Here is a 15,755-nt window from a genome sequence, read left to right on the forward strand (position 1 = left end):
ACTTCCAACACCACCACTTCACAAGCTGCACCAGCTGTCTCCAGGCTTTGATCATCTCTCCCCTGTGTAACTTCCATTGAATCCGGAGAACCATTTTCCAGTGACACCAAAAGGAGAACGCAACCTGTGTAGGAGACATCTTTGCCATGGGGTGGCTGTAACTGCTGGGAGTAGCACTCCTGGACTCAGAATTGCCTCCGAGTCAGAGCCCCTAGTCCGTACAAGTGACATTGAGGCCCCAAGCAAAATAATCACCATCAGTATGAATAAGACAAAAGTCCTGATACCACTGGGGTCTCCATTGGGTAGGAAGGCTTTCTAGGTTTGCATGTCCCCAACAAATAGAAAAAAAATCAAGTGACCAGATTGCAATAAGAATTGCCAGCAGCATTTGTTAGCATTAATGAGACAAAAAATGTCGTGGTAGCTATAAATACAGAAATGTATCTCAGATTTTGAGTTTGCTGTCTTGTGTAAAACAATACAGATATGTCTTGATAAATGTGTTTGAGACAGCTACAAATTCTGTTAAACATTTTTTAATGCAAATATCAGAAAAGATATCAGTAGAATGAATGTTAGTATATAAAATGAAACCTGCTCATAAGTTTTCTTTATACTCTTTTGTATATGCCTAATTCAAACAGAAGTGAACATCTATTCTGTCATACTTCTGTATTAACAGGAAAAACCTTCTAGAATGTCTCTATTAATATGCATTTTTCATGAAGTAACACAGGAAAATATCCGTTTGCTTTGAGTTTTCATTGCAAAAATGATGCATACATGAAGTGTTAAGTACATAACTGAATTATTAGCCTGTGGCTGAAATTTTGGCCTTCAGCTGTTAATACCTTGCAAATCTGTATATTAATTGCTTTTCTTATATGTATTTTACACTAAATCTACATAGTATACAAATGTTAAACAGAACCAGCCACATTACCAAACCCCAAGGCACTTCACACATATCCCATCTTTCCTCAGAGTGAAACCCAATGTACTCTGTTGCCTATCATTTCTAAGCCAGTCATTCAGTTTGAGGCCTACCCAAAACATACAAAAAAAATTTCCTGTCACTATTAATTTTTTTACATTGTTGCTGGTTGCAAGAGATTTAGATTAACATAACATAAGAACATGCCATACTGGGTCAGACCAAGGGTCCATCAAGTCCAGCATCCTTTTTCAACAGTGGCCAATCCAGGCCATAAGTACCTATAGACTTAGTTTTTGGGTACTTATAGCCTGGATTGACAGGAATATTTTTTTGTATGTCTTGGGTGGGCCTCAAACTGGATGACTGGCTTAGAATTGATAGGCAACAGAGTGTATTGGGTTTCACTCTGAGGAAAGATGGGATATCAGTGAAGTGCCTTGGGGTTTGGTAAAGTGGCTGGTTCTGTTTAACATTTTTGTGAGTTCTTGAGTGATATTGTAGCGACATTAGTAGGGAAGAGTTCCCTTTAGTAGATGACACTAAGATCTGCAACAGACTGGTCACCCCAAAAAGAGTAGAAAAATAAGGGGTGATCTAAGAGAGCTTGAAGAGTGGCAAAGTGCATGGCAGCTAAAAACAAAAAACAAACAAAAAAAAACCCTATAGTCATACATATGGGGCTGAGTGATCCAGGAGAGCAGTATGAGGCACGAGGTGGATGGGGAAGGATATACTAATGTGCACTAATTAGAAGAGAGACTTCAGGGTTGTCACATCTGGTGATTTCTAGGAAACAAAACTGTACAACATGAAGGCCAGGCCAGAAGGAAGCTAGGGTGCAAAAAGTATGATTGGTAGAATAAAGTTGATAATGCCTCTGTAAGTTCATTGGCAAGATCTGATCTAGAATATTGTGTTTAGCTCTGGAGGCAGTATCTCCAGAAGGAAATAGGGTAGGGTAGATGGTGCAGGGACTGTACAAAAGCTCTATGGGATGAGACAAACACATAAGTATGTATACCCTAGAGGAGAGGAGAGAATTGATGCGGGATATGATAGACATTCAAATACCTAAAAAGTGTTAATGCACAAGAAGTTCCTTTTCTATGGATATGAAACCCAAAGGGGGTAGGCTTGAGATTATTATTGGTAAATATTTCTTCACAAAAAGGGCTGTAGATGCATGTAATGGCCTCCCAGCGGAGTTGGTAGAGGCAAAAACCATAACAGAATTCAACAGGGAGTTAAGCACAGAGGATCCTTAGTTACAAAGAAATGAGAGAGAGCTAGAGATCAGTGGAATCTGTGGCATTATATGAATTAAATTAAGCAGATTTGATGGGGCCTAGTGATCCTTATCTGTCATATTTTGTTTATACAATGTAAATATAATGTGTGGCAAACAATGTTGACTGGTCAATACATATTAGCAACAAACTTTTTATTGTGAATACAGTCACATCAGTGGTACATGTTCAAAAGCACAAATAGTGATACATGGTGTAAGAACAAGGACCCCCGACACAGCCGTGTTTCGCATCAGGGCTGCGTCAGGGGGACCAGACCTTCCATATATCTTAAATACTGAAGAGTTTCAATGCAGAAGGACCATATTGCTGACCTTATGCAATCTAAACAGACCTAAGGTGATGTACAGGTGGAAACCCCTGACCCAAACTCCCTTCCCCCCACTTCTGGGACTGCCTTCTGTCAATGTGAAAAGCATGTACCCTGTCAAACAACGCACATGCTTTTCATCACATTAAGGGCAGACAATTTCTAGACAGCTGATTTATACGGAACAGACACTTTTAACTGTATAAATTGCTTTGAAATTTGGCCGACCTGGATTATCAACAGTTATGTAAAATGTCTGCATTAGGATAACTGTAGTGTTATATCATTGGAAAAGCTTGATGAGTTCCAAAATAAAGCTCAGGTGTCCATTTCACTTCCCCAAGACTTACGCCAAGAACAATGCCATTCAACATTCAGAAAGAAATTGAAAACCTGGCTGTTCGCAGAAGCCTACCGCTGAAGGATCTCCTCAACCATCACTGACTCTCATTCTCCCACCCCTCCCTAATCCCTACCCCCCCTCTTTTCCCTCTCCCCTTCCCCCCCACCCAACCTCACCCTTTCCTTCTCCCACTGGACATACCATGCTAATAACTGCCTAGGATAAATCTATGTTTACGTATCTTATAGTTTTTGTTGATTATATATTTATCTCTCTCTAATTGTTTCTTAGTTTAAATTCTGTACTGTCTTCCATTGCCCAGTTTTTACGCTCCCTGTTTAATGTAACTTTACTTTCTACCTTGATGTTAATTGGTTTCCCCTCAGTTACATTGTAAACCGGTACGATAAGACCTAGTCTTGAGCATCGGTATAGTAAAAGAAATTAAATAAATAAATAAATAAATTTGTAAAATGTTTGATACAAGCTGTACGTCAAAACATAAGGTTTGCCATGCTGGGTGAGCCCAAAGGTCCATCAGACCCTGTATCCTGTTGCCAACAGTGGCCAAGCCAGGTCACAAGTACCTGGCAGGATCCCAAAAGATCACTAGATTTCAAGCTGCTTATCCCAGGGATGAGCAGTGGATTTCCCCAAGTCCACCTTAATAATGGTTTATGGACTTTGCCGCCAGGAACTTGTCCAAACCTTTTTTAAATTCAGCTTTATTGTCAGCATTCATCACATCTTCTGGCAACGAATTCCAGACTTTAATTATGCCTTGAGTAAAAAATTATTTTATCCCATTTGTCTTAAATGTATTACCTAGTAACTTCACAGTGGATCCCCTAGTTTTTGTACATTTTGAAAGAGTTAACGAAGGCATGCCTACCGAGATGTGCAAAAGCACTGTGCATGGGTCGCTTTCCTGAGTACTGTGTTTTGTTATAAATGCATTTGAACTAATTTGCAACAGTTGGAACTCTGCTCCATCATTATGTTTCTCTGTCTTTATTAGTCTTTGGGATGGAGATCACCAGCATTCATTCTGTTTTTTTAAAATGTTATGTCCATTCTCAGTAAATTTTACCATTCAGCACACTCAGTTTTTTCCAGCCCTGAGAGGATATGCTCATTAAAGAAGGGTTATGTTGATATCTGGTGGTTGGTTTTTTGTTTTTTTTTTTTTGGGGGGGGTTAAATATTTGTAAGGATTTTTAAGAGACTTTTTTAAAATGTATGATTTCATTTTCAATAAATTGGTGTCTAATATATCATTTCATTCTTTCATGATCTCTTCACAAGTGGAACCTAAAATATTTGCTTTGATATCTTGCACTAAAATGCAGGTATTTCACTAAATTATTTCACTAACAAAATAAACATACTTATACCACAGCAATATAACCTTTATTGCATGTCTGCTCTCCAGATCTGCAAGCCAGCTTCCTTAACAGTTTGTCAGTAATAGTGTGTTTTTTACATTTTTATTTGCTGTAGTGTTGTTTCAATATCATATGACATTCTACATGCAGGAAAATGGACATGTTTTTGTTTTATTATAATAGACAAGGGAATATGCTACTGATGAGGAGGATGAGGATGTGGGCCCAATTCATCCAGGGGGAGAAATGGCCATTGAAGTGTTCGATATTCCAGAAAATGACATGTTTTCCCCTTCCGAGCTGGATGCGAGCAAGCTTGCTCACAAATTCAAAGAGGTGAGTCTTGGAATTGAAACTTTTTCATGCGTGTATTTATTCTGTAACACTCGTTCTGCTCTGAATAATATACAGTAATTGATTTCCAGCTTGTTTGCAAAATCCTTACTTTCAAATGGCCCAATCAATCATATTGAAGGTAAAGTAAAATAAAAGTTTTAAGCCATGCAGTTCATACCAGCAGCAGTGATATCTGCCTGCCTTGTATCTCCCATAATGAGAAGAACATTTATGTAATACTGCCTTACTATTAATAGTACAAAATCAATGTATCTTCCCCCATCCATAGCAGGAGTGAACCGTTTTCAAAGTAAGTTAGTTCAAGAAGGAGAATAAGTGTTCCTCAGATTCTGATGAGAATTTTATTTAGGCTTTCAGTACTAACAATATCTTTTAGTAACTTAATATAATAATGAATGGATGAATGTGACAAATGATGAATAATTAGTTGTTAATATACTTGTCTTGTTTTGCAGCATGTCTGGGTTGGATTTCATCTGGTCCCAGTGATTTTTTTTTACTGTTGATGTTAATAGTCTGATCTAATACAGCTTCTGTTGTCACAGATATTCATTTTAGTTGCTCAGAATCTCTATTATTAAATGTTTCAGGTGTGGATATGTTCTCAACATCCTTTTCCATAAAAATGGAGGGAAATAATTAATTCAGTTTTTCTACTATGTCCTTGTCTTCCCTGAGCACCTTTTTCCCCTTGGTCGTCTAGCGCAGCGGTTCGCAACCAGTGTGTCGCAAAGCACCGGCAGGTGTGTTGCACACCCACTGCTCTCCCCCCCCCCCTTCACCTCAGCGAGAGGAACACTGCTGCTGTTTCTGCCTGGGCTATCAGCACATTCAAGCCCCGAGGGGAACGGCAGCAGTGTTTGTGGAAGCCGGCAACAGGAACGTGACCTTTTCTTCTTCCCGCCCCTGTGGCCCGGAAGAGGAACTGATGTTTACCGGGCACGCGGGAAGAAGAAAAGGCCATGTATGCTGCTGCTGCAGAAATTGCGCTGTAGGGCAACAACATCAAGGTGCCTTTTGGGGAAAGGGAAGAATTTCTTTCCCCAGTGCCCCCTCTTCCCTAGGCCCAAGCCCAGCAAAATTGCAATGCACACACTTCCTTTTCAGTGCTCCCCTCCCCCACCCCAATACCTCCAAACCGAGGCCAAGAACTTCAACACTCAACAGTTAGGAGGAGCAATCCCACTAATAAACCCACAGCATTTATTTACCTTGCTTTCAGGCCGATGCAATAAATCAGAACAGAAAATGGGCGCTCAGTGTTGAGTGCCCGCTTTTCTAACGCGTACCCAGCCACCTCTCCTGGGCATGTGATCAAATATTTAAATGAGGGGTCGCGCTGCCAAGGAGGCGCTAGGGACAAATGTGCTCCTTGGCAATGGGCGCCCAGGAGAGGTGGCAGTCAGTGGATTAGGAAAACTGATGCTCAATTTTACGAGCGTCCCTTTTCCTAACCTGAGCACCGGCACAGTTTTAAAATTTATTTTTTACTTTTTACATTCTTATCCTTTTTGTTCCTCCGACTTAATATCGCCATGATATTAAGATGGAGGAAGTATAGAAAAGCAGCATTTTCTGTTTTTCTGTACACCTTTTGGGCTGCTCTGGGCAGGCGTTAATTTCTGAGGGTAACAATGTGTGCCTCGGGCGCATGTTTTTTTTTTGGAATCGGGAGAATAGCTAATAGCCTCATCAACATGCATTTGCATGTGATGAGCGGTATTAGTTTCACGAGGGGTTGGGCGCACATTTTGGACATGCTAATCCCCTTATAGAATAAGGGGTTATGGACGCGTGTCCAACCCACGGGTTAAACAGTTCGCTTGGCTAAGTGCACTGTATTGCATCAGCTGGTTAGTGCAGTACTAGTGTCCATTCCTGATCCTCAGCAATGCAATCGAGCAGCACAGGAGGCTGCAGCAGCTGGAGGTCAGCAAGAGAAGGACAGGACTAAGCAAGTTAGGGAGACAAGCTGGGTTATAGGCATGTAGCAGCGGGCCAGGAGCGGCAGTAGTCTCCAGCTCCTATGCTGTAGTTGTGGGACAGGGCCCAGGGAGAGAGTGGAGACAAGTCACACAGCCAAGCAGCAGGACCAGCAGAGAAGGGGGAGGGGGAAGAGAACCAGGGGCAGCCAGTGGCAGATGAGGCTAATTTTTGTGTCTAGTTAAGGCAGGGCCGGGCTAAGATATTTTGGTGCCCAGGACAGGCTAGTAATACGGTGCCCTTCTCCCCCCCCCCCAAATACTCCAAACTTGCCAACAAAAATTGAACTGAAAACTGCAACAAGCCAACTATATTATGCAATGGAAAAACAGAAACCATCATTCCTCACAAAACATCAAGGAATAAAACTGATATGAAAAATTATTCAAAATTAAATCATACTAAAATTCTGGTGTCATCTCAGCAAAACAAACTCCCTCCACTGCCAAATATTTTGTGAAGAAGCACAAAACCCTGCAAAAAAAAAAAAAATGAACATAAGAACATGTCATACTGGGTAAGACCAAAGGTCCATCAAGCCCAGCATCCTGTTTCCAACAGTGGCCAATCCAGGCCATAAGAACCTGGCAAGTACCCAAAAACTAAGTCTATTTCATGTTACCGTTGCTAGTAATAGCAGTGGCTATTTTCTAAGTCATAAGAACATAAGAAATTGCCATGCTGGGTCAGACCAAGAGTCTATCAAGCCTAGCATCCTGTTTCCAACAGTGGCCAAACCAGGCCACAAGAACCTGGCAATTACCCAAACACTAAGAATATCCCATGCCACTGATGCAATTAATAGCAGTGGCTATTCCCTAAGTAAATTTGATTAATAGCCGTTAATGGACTTCTCCTCCAAGAACTTATCCAAATTTAATCTGCCATTTGGATGTCTAGACTCCCATTCTTGCAAAGTCCTCTTGCAGTTTCTCACAAGCGGATTGTGATTTAACAAATCACAATAACTGTCATCTACAAATCTGATCACCTCATTTGTCATTCCCTTTTCCAGATCATTTATAAAGATGTTAAACACCAGTTGCAGTACAAATCCCTAGGGCACACTACTGTTTTCCTTCATCCATTGAGAGAGCAGACATAAGAACAAGAAGGTTTCAGAGCGTTAACACTCCTGGAGAGATCCTAGACAACAGCCTCCATGAACTGGGACTAATGGTTACCTTCATGTTGGTCCTGAGAACATCCTTAGAATACTGGAACTAGTTTTATAGAACATTAATCTGCTCACTTACCAGCTTCTCTCTTTTTGGATTTCACTTTGGGCTCAACATCAACTAGCAGGGTATTGAGGGATAAACTGTCTGGCAGAATAAAGTATCAAATATTATTTCCACGAATGCTCAACGTTTCCAACTGCACAGGCTCTCTGTTCTTCAGGGTCATTTTCAAAGCTTTAAGGTGGGTATTCATACTAACATCCACACTAAATAAGCAACTTAATTAATAGCAGGTAATGGACTTCTCCTCCAAGAACTTATCCAATCCTTTTTTAAACACAGCTATACTAACTGAACTAACCACATCCTCTGGCAACAAATTCCAGAGTTTAATTGTGCGTTGAGTGAAAAAGAACTTTCTCCGATTAGTTTTAAAGGTGCCACATGCTAACTTCATGGAGTGCCCCCTAGTCTTTCTATTATCTGAAAGACTAAATAACCGATTCACATCTACCCGTTCTAGACCTCTCATGATTTTAAACACTTCTATCATATCCCCTCTTAGCCGTCTCTTCTCCAAGCTGAAAAGTCCTAACCTCTTTAGTTTTTCCTCATAGGGGAGCTGTTCCATTCCCCTTATCATTTTGGTCGCCCTTCTCTGTACCTTCTCCATCGCAATTATATCTTTTTTTGAGATGCGGCGACCAGAATTGTACACAGTATTCAAGGTGCGGTCTCACCATGGAGCGATACAGAGGCATTATGACACTTTCCGTTTTATTTACCATTCCCTTCCTAATAATTCCCAACATTCTGTTTGCTTTTTTGACTGCCGCAGCACACCGAACAGACGATTTCAATGTGTTATCCACTATGATGCCTAGATCTCTTTCTTGGGTGGTAGCACTTAATATGGAACCTAACATTGTGTAACTATAGCATGGGTTATTTTTCCCTATATGCATCACCTTGCACTTGGCCACATTAAATTTCATCTACCATTTCGATGCCCAATTTTCCAGTCTCACAAGGTCTTCCTGCAATTTATCACAATCTCCTTGTGATTTAACTACTCTGAACAATTTTGTATCATCTGCAAATTTGATTACCTCACTCGTCATATTTCTTTCCAGATCATTTATAAATATATTGAAAAGTACAGGTCCCAATACAGATCCCTGAGGCACTCCACTGTCCACTCCCTTCCACTGAGAAAATTGTCCATTTAATCCTACTCTGTTTCTAGAACCTTGCTATACCATATAATCATTGCCAGAATTCTCAGGATTCAATGGGCAGCAACCTTATCTAGGAAAAGGCAGCAATACATATTACACCATATAATATTACATATTACACCAACCCTGCTACACTAAGATACCATCTATTGGCCAAACAGAACAACCTGGACTGCCTCAGATCTCTACAGAGAAAAACTACACCTCAGTCACACACAGGCAGAACACAGACTAACCCTTATCTAATACAAAAATAAGGGCTTACAAATTAGAAACAAACATTTAGACAAAACTGAAATAGCCTAAGAAACTAGAGTGAACAGTGGAACTTTAAAGAAAAAGCAAAATACAAAAAATATTATTTTTTTTATTCCCAAAGATGGCATATCACAATTGCTAAAAACACTCAATTTTTACCGTTGACATCTGATCTTTTTTTCCAATCAGTTGGCCCTGGTCTCTCTCTTTCCACTTTCCCCTTGTTGGTCTTCTAATTCATTTATCAGGGTTTTTCTTCTCTTTCTGTTTCTTCACTCTTCTCCCATCTTCTTCCCTTCCTCCCTCCCCCCGCGCACACACACTATCTCTCTTACAAGCTGTCTCATATATACACACACACACACACACATATACACACACACACATACACACACACACATTCACACACACACATACACACACACATTCACACATACACATACACACACACACACACATATACACACATACACACACACACACACATATACACACATACACATACACACACACATTCACACATACACATACACACACACACACACACACACATCCCTGCCAGGTTCCCATTCATTAACACACATATATACCTGCCAGGTTCCCATTCACACACACACACACACACACACACACCCCCTCTCTCTCTCACATGCTTTACCATAAACACACGCAAGCTCTCACTCTCCCACATGCTGGGATCGGCAGAGAAAGTGATGCACATAGATAGCTTCTATAGGCTGCACATATTATAGCTGATCAAAAACTAAACATTAACTTTTCTTCCAGCAATATGCCAAAAAGCCTTAAAACAGATCGCGCAAGGAAATAAGTGTTAAAGGGTCTTACCCAGTAGCCATCCATCGCCATGCCTCCCACCCTCAAAGTTCTGACAGAGAAGGGTGCCCAAAATGATAAAGGGAATGGAACAGCTCCCCTATGAGGAAAGACTAAAGAGGTTAGGACTGTTCAGCTTGGAGAAGAGACGGCTGTCGGGGGGATATGATAGAGGTCTTTAAGATCATGAGAGGTCTAGAACGGGTAGATGTGAATCGGTTATTTACTCTTTCGGATAATAGAAAGACTAGGGGGCACTCCATGAAGTTAACAGGTGGTAAATTTAAAACTAATCGGAGAAAGTTCTTTTTCACTCAATGCACAAGTAAACTCTGGAATTTGTTGCCAGAGGACGTGGTTAGTGCAGTTAGTGTAGCACAAGCTTTCTTTCATGCTGTAAACAAAAGGGACAAACAGATAAGGCAAAGAAGAGAAACACACGCACTCTTTCTTTTACTCACAAATAAAAACTAAAGACCATGGAAAAGGTAAGGACTTTAGGAAAATAAGAAAACACAAGACAAAGCACTCAGGTAATTGATATCTAAAGCCTCCTCTCCAAAAAAAACAAAACTCTTTTCTTCTCCAATACCTAACCAACCTTTAAAGGAGCAAAAACAGGAATTGCTTTTATACAGCAAGAAAATACTGTGCAAAGCGATATTTTATCGCTTCACAGAATATTTTCATATCCTTGCCTCCTAACTATTCTGAATACCACGATAACTTTAGCTATTATTGCACAATGTTAATGGTATATATTAGGTGGTAATTTCTTTTATTTACTGTGGCTTAGTGAATGAAGCCCATAGTTTTGGATTGCTATTTTATTTCTTAGAAGTTTGTAATGATAGCCTTTATTTGCTGAATGCTGTCTGAGTCTGCTGCTAAAGTAGAGTTGTTATGCTGTATTTCTCTGATGTATTACAACTGCTAAATTAAAATGTATATCGGCAACTTTTTAGGAAAATTAAATTGTCCCAAATTTACTATTAGGCTGGCTGCATTTTATTTATTAACTAATTATTTAAATTGATGCTTTGCTATTTGTTAAATGTATTAATTTGTAATTTTAACATTACAGTAATAGTTATTTCATTTTAATTGATTGTATTAATCTGACTTAATTTGTAACGCACTTCAGGATTTTTTTTTAAGGGGGTAATAAATACTGTGGTAATCTGGTATTGTGATTATAGATAAGGCAGTGAGGGAAAGGCAACATTTACAAAGGAATTTCTTTTTTTTTTTGCTTAAACGAGATGTCTTCTCTAACTCCTATATAACATTCTTTGAAACTGGAGTATAAATATAAAAATGTATTTTTCCAACAAATGGTTATGTTAAGGATTTTTATTTCCTTATCATCCTGCTAGGCCAGTCCAGATAAGTGGGCTTTACTCTGCCTTCCAGATAATGGAGATAGAGAACATGCCTTTTGCTCTGCGACAATATTGGATAAAGGCAGGTGCAGTCTGGGCCCTTGCAGTAGTTTTTCTCCAGCAGAAAGTAGCTGCATGGATTAGAGCAGCAACATTCCAGGGTCCTTAGCCCATGTCTTGGCCTGATTGAGCAGAGGACAGAGTGCTCCTTGGGCTGATTTCCCCTGTTAAAAGTTTTACCTCCCAAGGACTTCTGGTTTTTCCCTGATGGAGTAAGCCTTGGGGCTGTTCCCAGGATCCTTCATGGTCCTGATTAATTGCCCCTTGTAGGTGTCTCCCAGGCATGTTGAGCTCTTGGAGAGAGTGGAGCCTGCCTCAGTAAAAAAAAAAACAAAAAAAAACCCAAACCTGGCTGTTCACCCTCACTCCTTCCTCGTCCTTTGCTGTGGCAAAGCTCCTTATAAACTTTTATTGAAATAGAAAAAGGAGAGAGCTGGATTACTGGGAGCAGCAGTTCAGAGAAAGAGAATGTTTGTGCAGCATTTGCGGAGCCTGGCTCCTCCTGGTGGGATACGTGCTGCAGAGCAATTCCCCTGCTCCCCTCAGATTAGACTTAGCGTAGTTCTCTCCCACAGCCCACATACCCAGCATACCCATCCTGCCTGTGATGCACCTTAAAAAAAAATAATTGTAAACTCTATAACCCCATCCCTTCCCATAACTGAGCAATTCAGGGTGATTCCTTGGAATAAGGCTATCCTTCGGTGGACCTCTGGCTCTTACCCTACAACAAAACATAGTAATCAGTGGAACCAGATAAGGAAGCACCTAAGTACCAGCAGGAAAGGTCTCCTGATTTGGAACACACCATACGTGATAGCAATATCAGTGACCTAAGTTTTTCTGGAATTCCTGCCCCAGCTCCAACTGATCACTATACTGTAAGTAGGTCTTCTACTGTAAGAGTTTATAAAATAATGATTTAGGGGTTTATTTTTCAGGCAACTATGTATTTTGGTGTACACCAAAAATACGTGGTGGTGTTTTCTTGATGCAATTAAAATTGGTGCATTTTTAGGTAGATTCAATTTAATAAGGTATACATCAATTTATCTTAAATATTTTACATGCTGTTGCACAGTATGTGGATGTGGCATTGGTGGGCATGGTGGAAGTATGTGGGTGTGGCAGGGAGTGTACGAGCTCAGTGTGCTGCAGCAGTCAAAAAAGCAAACAGAATGTTAGGAATTATTAGGAAGGGAATGGTGAACAAAATGGAAAATATAATACCTCAATTGCTCCATGGTGAGACCGCACCTTGAGTACTGTGTACAATTCTGGTCGCCACATCTCAAAAAAGATATATTGTCTTGGAGAAGGTACAGAGAAGGGCAACCAAGGCTACAGAGGTTAGGGCAGTTCAGCTTGGAGAAGAGACAACTGAGGGGGGGGGCATGATAGTGGTCGTTATAATCATGAGAGGTCTAGAATAGGTAAATGTGAATCGGTTATTTAATATTTTGGATAATAGAAGGACTAGAAGGCACTCCATGAAGTTAGCATGTGGCACATTTAAAACTAATCGGAGAAAATTCTTTTTCACTCAACGCACAATTGAACTCTGGAATTTGTTGCCAGCGGATGTGGTTAGTGCTGTTCCTGCTATCCTCTTCTTGGACCAGCAGGGCTTAGGCTTTCCATTGGCCCGCTGCAATGTCATCTGGCCCTGCTTACAGAAGCCATATAATGTCATAGTAGCACTTCAAGATAGGGCTATTTTTGTGTTTTATTTTGGTTCAAACCAAAAAGCCCAATTTCCCCATCAGATATGCTTTATCAGGGTTTTTCGGTTTGAACCAAAAATCAGAAGCCCGGTCTATAAGGCTGTTTCTTTGATAGCTCTGCCCACCCTCAGAGACAGTATTATTGCCCCTTAAGTGTGTGTTCAGATTTCTTGTTGGGAAGGAAAAAGTCCCTAAATATTGTAAATATCCATAGGAAGTAGTACCTTACCAAACCCAAGTCAAACTCATTAGGACACAATAAGAATTTATCCCAGCCTTTATTTAGGAAAACTATTTATCTCTTCTTAGCATAAGTGTTTGAACCCAGCTCTGTGTTTGTATGAGAAAAAAACATACCAAGAGAATCAAAATCCCAACATAATTGTATTGCACCCAAATTGGACCAGGAATGTCTCTGATGGAAATATCTCTGTTGGCCAACTGAAGGTCTCCCAGAACAGGTTCTGATTTCCAGCATGGTCCCTTTCTCTTGGGCACTCTGGTCTTGGCATAGTGAATATCAGGATCTTCTCTTTTGTTACAGTTCAGCTGCTAGTGCAGATTCAGCCCTGGTAGCATAGATTCTTCTCTTCTTTCATTTATGCTTGTGATTTTACTTATTCCACACAGGAGTGATTTTGCCATGTGACATATTAGATGTGACCAGCTGATACCATTGGCTGTTGCTGTCCAGCTAGGTGATGGCTATGTGCCTCTGATGGGACCAGGAGGCATTTCCTGGTAAAAACCTAAACCTCTATTTTATTAAAATTCATCACCTGTTTCTAAAAGGTCATAAAAACACAAGTGGCTCATTTCAAGTCTACTGCAAAAGATCAGTTTTTCATTGTTTAACACTTTCTTGTTGACTGGCTGATGGCCAAATAGTGACCGCCTGACCTTTAACATTTCCATGGCTCCATATGCTACTGCCTCTTGTGCTTGTCAAAACACGTTCCCTCCCTATATCTTGCTTTAGTTACAAGAGCTCATCTCCTTTCTGCACAAAAGAGAAAAAAGCCTTTATAGTTATATTTCAAATTGTATCTACTGCACATGGAGGACAAGGAGAGCCTCCATCAAATTGCATGGTGGACGCTCTGATGCTAGCCATAATGTGTAAAACTGCTATAGCAATAGAAGGTGGCATGGCTCTCAAGGTCCTGCCGGATAGGAAGATTGAAGACCACCCAAAACAGGCTGTTTTGGTGGTGACATTGGCCATACAACCTTCTATTTATGGAGGATATTTTTCTCAGGCCTTGGTCCACTGGATTCAGCAGCTTCCTGAAAGTCTGGCATGAAACACGTTTGGAATCGGGCATTCCCTTTTTGGTGGGACATCATGTATGATCTTGTCAGAGTCTTCTCTAGTTCAGTGGCTTCTATGTTGCAGCCCAAGATTACTCTAGGTGTTTAATTGTTACGTTTGGCTGGTTGCAAGGTGGTTCCATGACCGGCTACACTCACCCAAGCTACCACTGGAAGCCCCAGGGTGCTCTTTGTGGTGTGAATGCCGCCACTGTGCCTCCTACCATAGTGCTGCACCATCCCCTAGGTGTGCACGCCCTGCGTCAGCATTTACAGGCCCCACGGTGGGAAGAAAAAGTACCAGTGTACCGTGATGATGACATGCAGCTGGGTATTTAAACCCAACCATGCCACTTCCAACTCGCCTTAGCAACAGGTCCTCCTGTAGTCTCTACTGTGCATGTTGCTTCCTGACCCAGCCCAGCTTTGCATTGTCCAGTCTGCTTTGCCCTAGTCCAGCTTTGCCTCATTCCCACTCCTTGCCTGGTCCTGTTCCTATTCCATTCACTTGTCTGCCTGCTGTCCCAGTATTGACCTCTGCTTCAATCCCAGACTTTTCTCTTGCCTGCCACTGACTATTGCTTCAGATCTAGACTATGTTCTGACTGCTGCCTGCACTGACCTCAGCTTGGGCCCGGACTCTCTCTTCATCTTTGCCCTGTGGGACCATCACCTAAGAACTGCTGTCCCCTGGAAAGCAAAGGCTGCACTAGCAGGGAACGTGGCTGGTACAGGTGAAGCCCTAGCTCTGTCCCAGCTCAGGGCACATCTGCTCGCTGTCGGCATGGGCCTAGTGAGTTTGCCTACTAGGATGGGCCAACCTCGCCACAGCACAAGGGCTCACGATCATTACAGTAATTGGGCTGTGGATACCTCATCTAAAGCACACTTCAGTAAGCTGCCCTTTAAGGGCAAGCTACTGTTTGAGGAACTGGATAAGCTGGTCAAGAAGTTTGGAGAATCTAAGCCCAGAGGATTCTTGAGGACAGACTCCAGGGACTCAGGGTGCCAGAAGTTGCATGCACCTCAAGGAATCCAGAAGATTCAGGCCATGGAAACAGTTCCCTTCATGGGGCAGTCATTTTCATGGCAGGAACCACTGCTTTCATGAAGATAAGCCAAGCAATGACAACCTTGAGACA

The 15,755-nt window shown here is 41.3% G+C and overlaps 1 protein-coding gene across 10 annotated transcripts in view; it reads left to right on the top strand.

Moving 5' to 3' along the window:
• Window positions 1-15,755, top strand: part of PPP1R9A (protein phosphatase 1 regulatory subunit 9A) — a 541,608-nt gene that overhangs the window by 382,024 nt on the left and 143,829 nt on the right. For all 10 annotated transcript variants that reach the window (XM_029588910.1, XM_029588913.1, XM_029588912.1 and 7 more), the window contains one exon: window positions 4,469-4,621. In XM_029588910.1, coding sequence (XP_029444770.1) covers window positions 4,469-4,621 — 153 coding nt within the window. The remainder of the gene's footprint in view (window positions 1-4,468; window positions 4,622-15,755) is intronic.

The sequence above is a fragment of the Rhinatrema bivittatum genome, chromosome 2 (assembly GCF_901001135.1).
Source record: "Rhinatrema bivittatum chromosome 2, aRhiBiv1.1, whole genome shotgun sequence".
NCBI lineage: Eukaryota > Metazoa > Chordata > Amphibia > Gymnophiona > Rhinatrematidae > Rhinatrema > Rhinatrema bivittatum.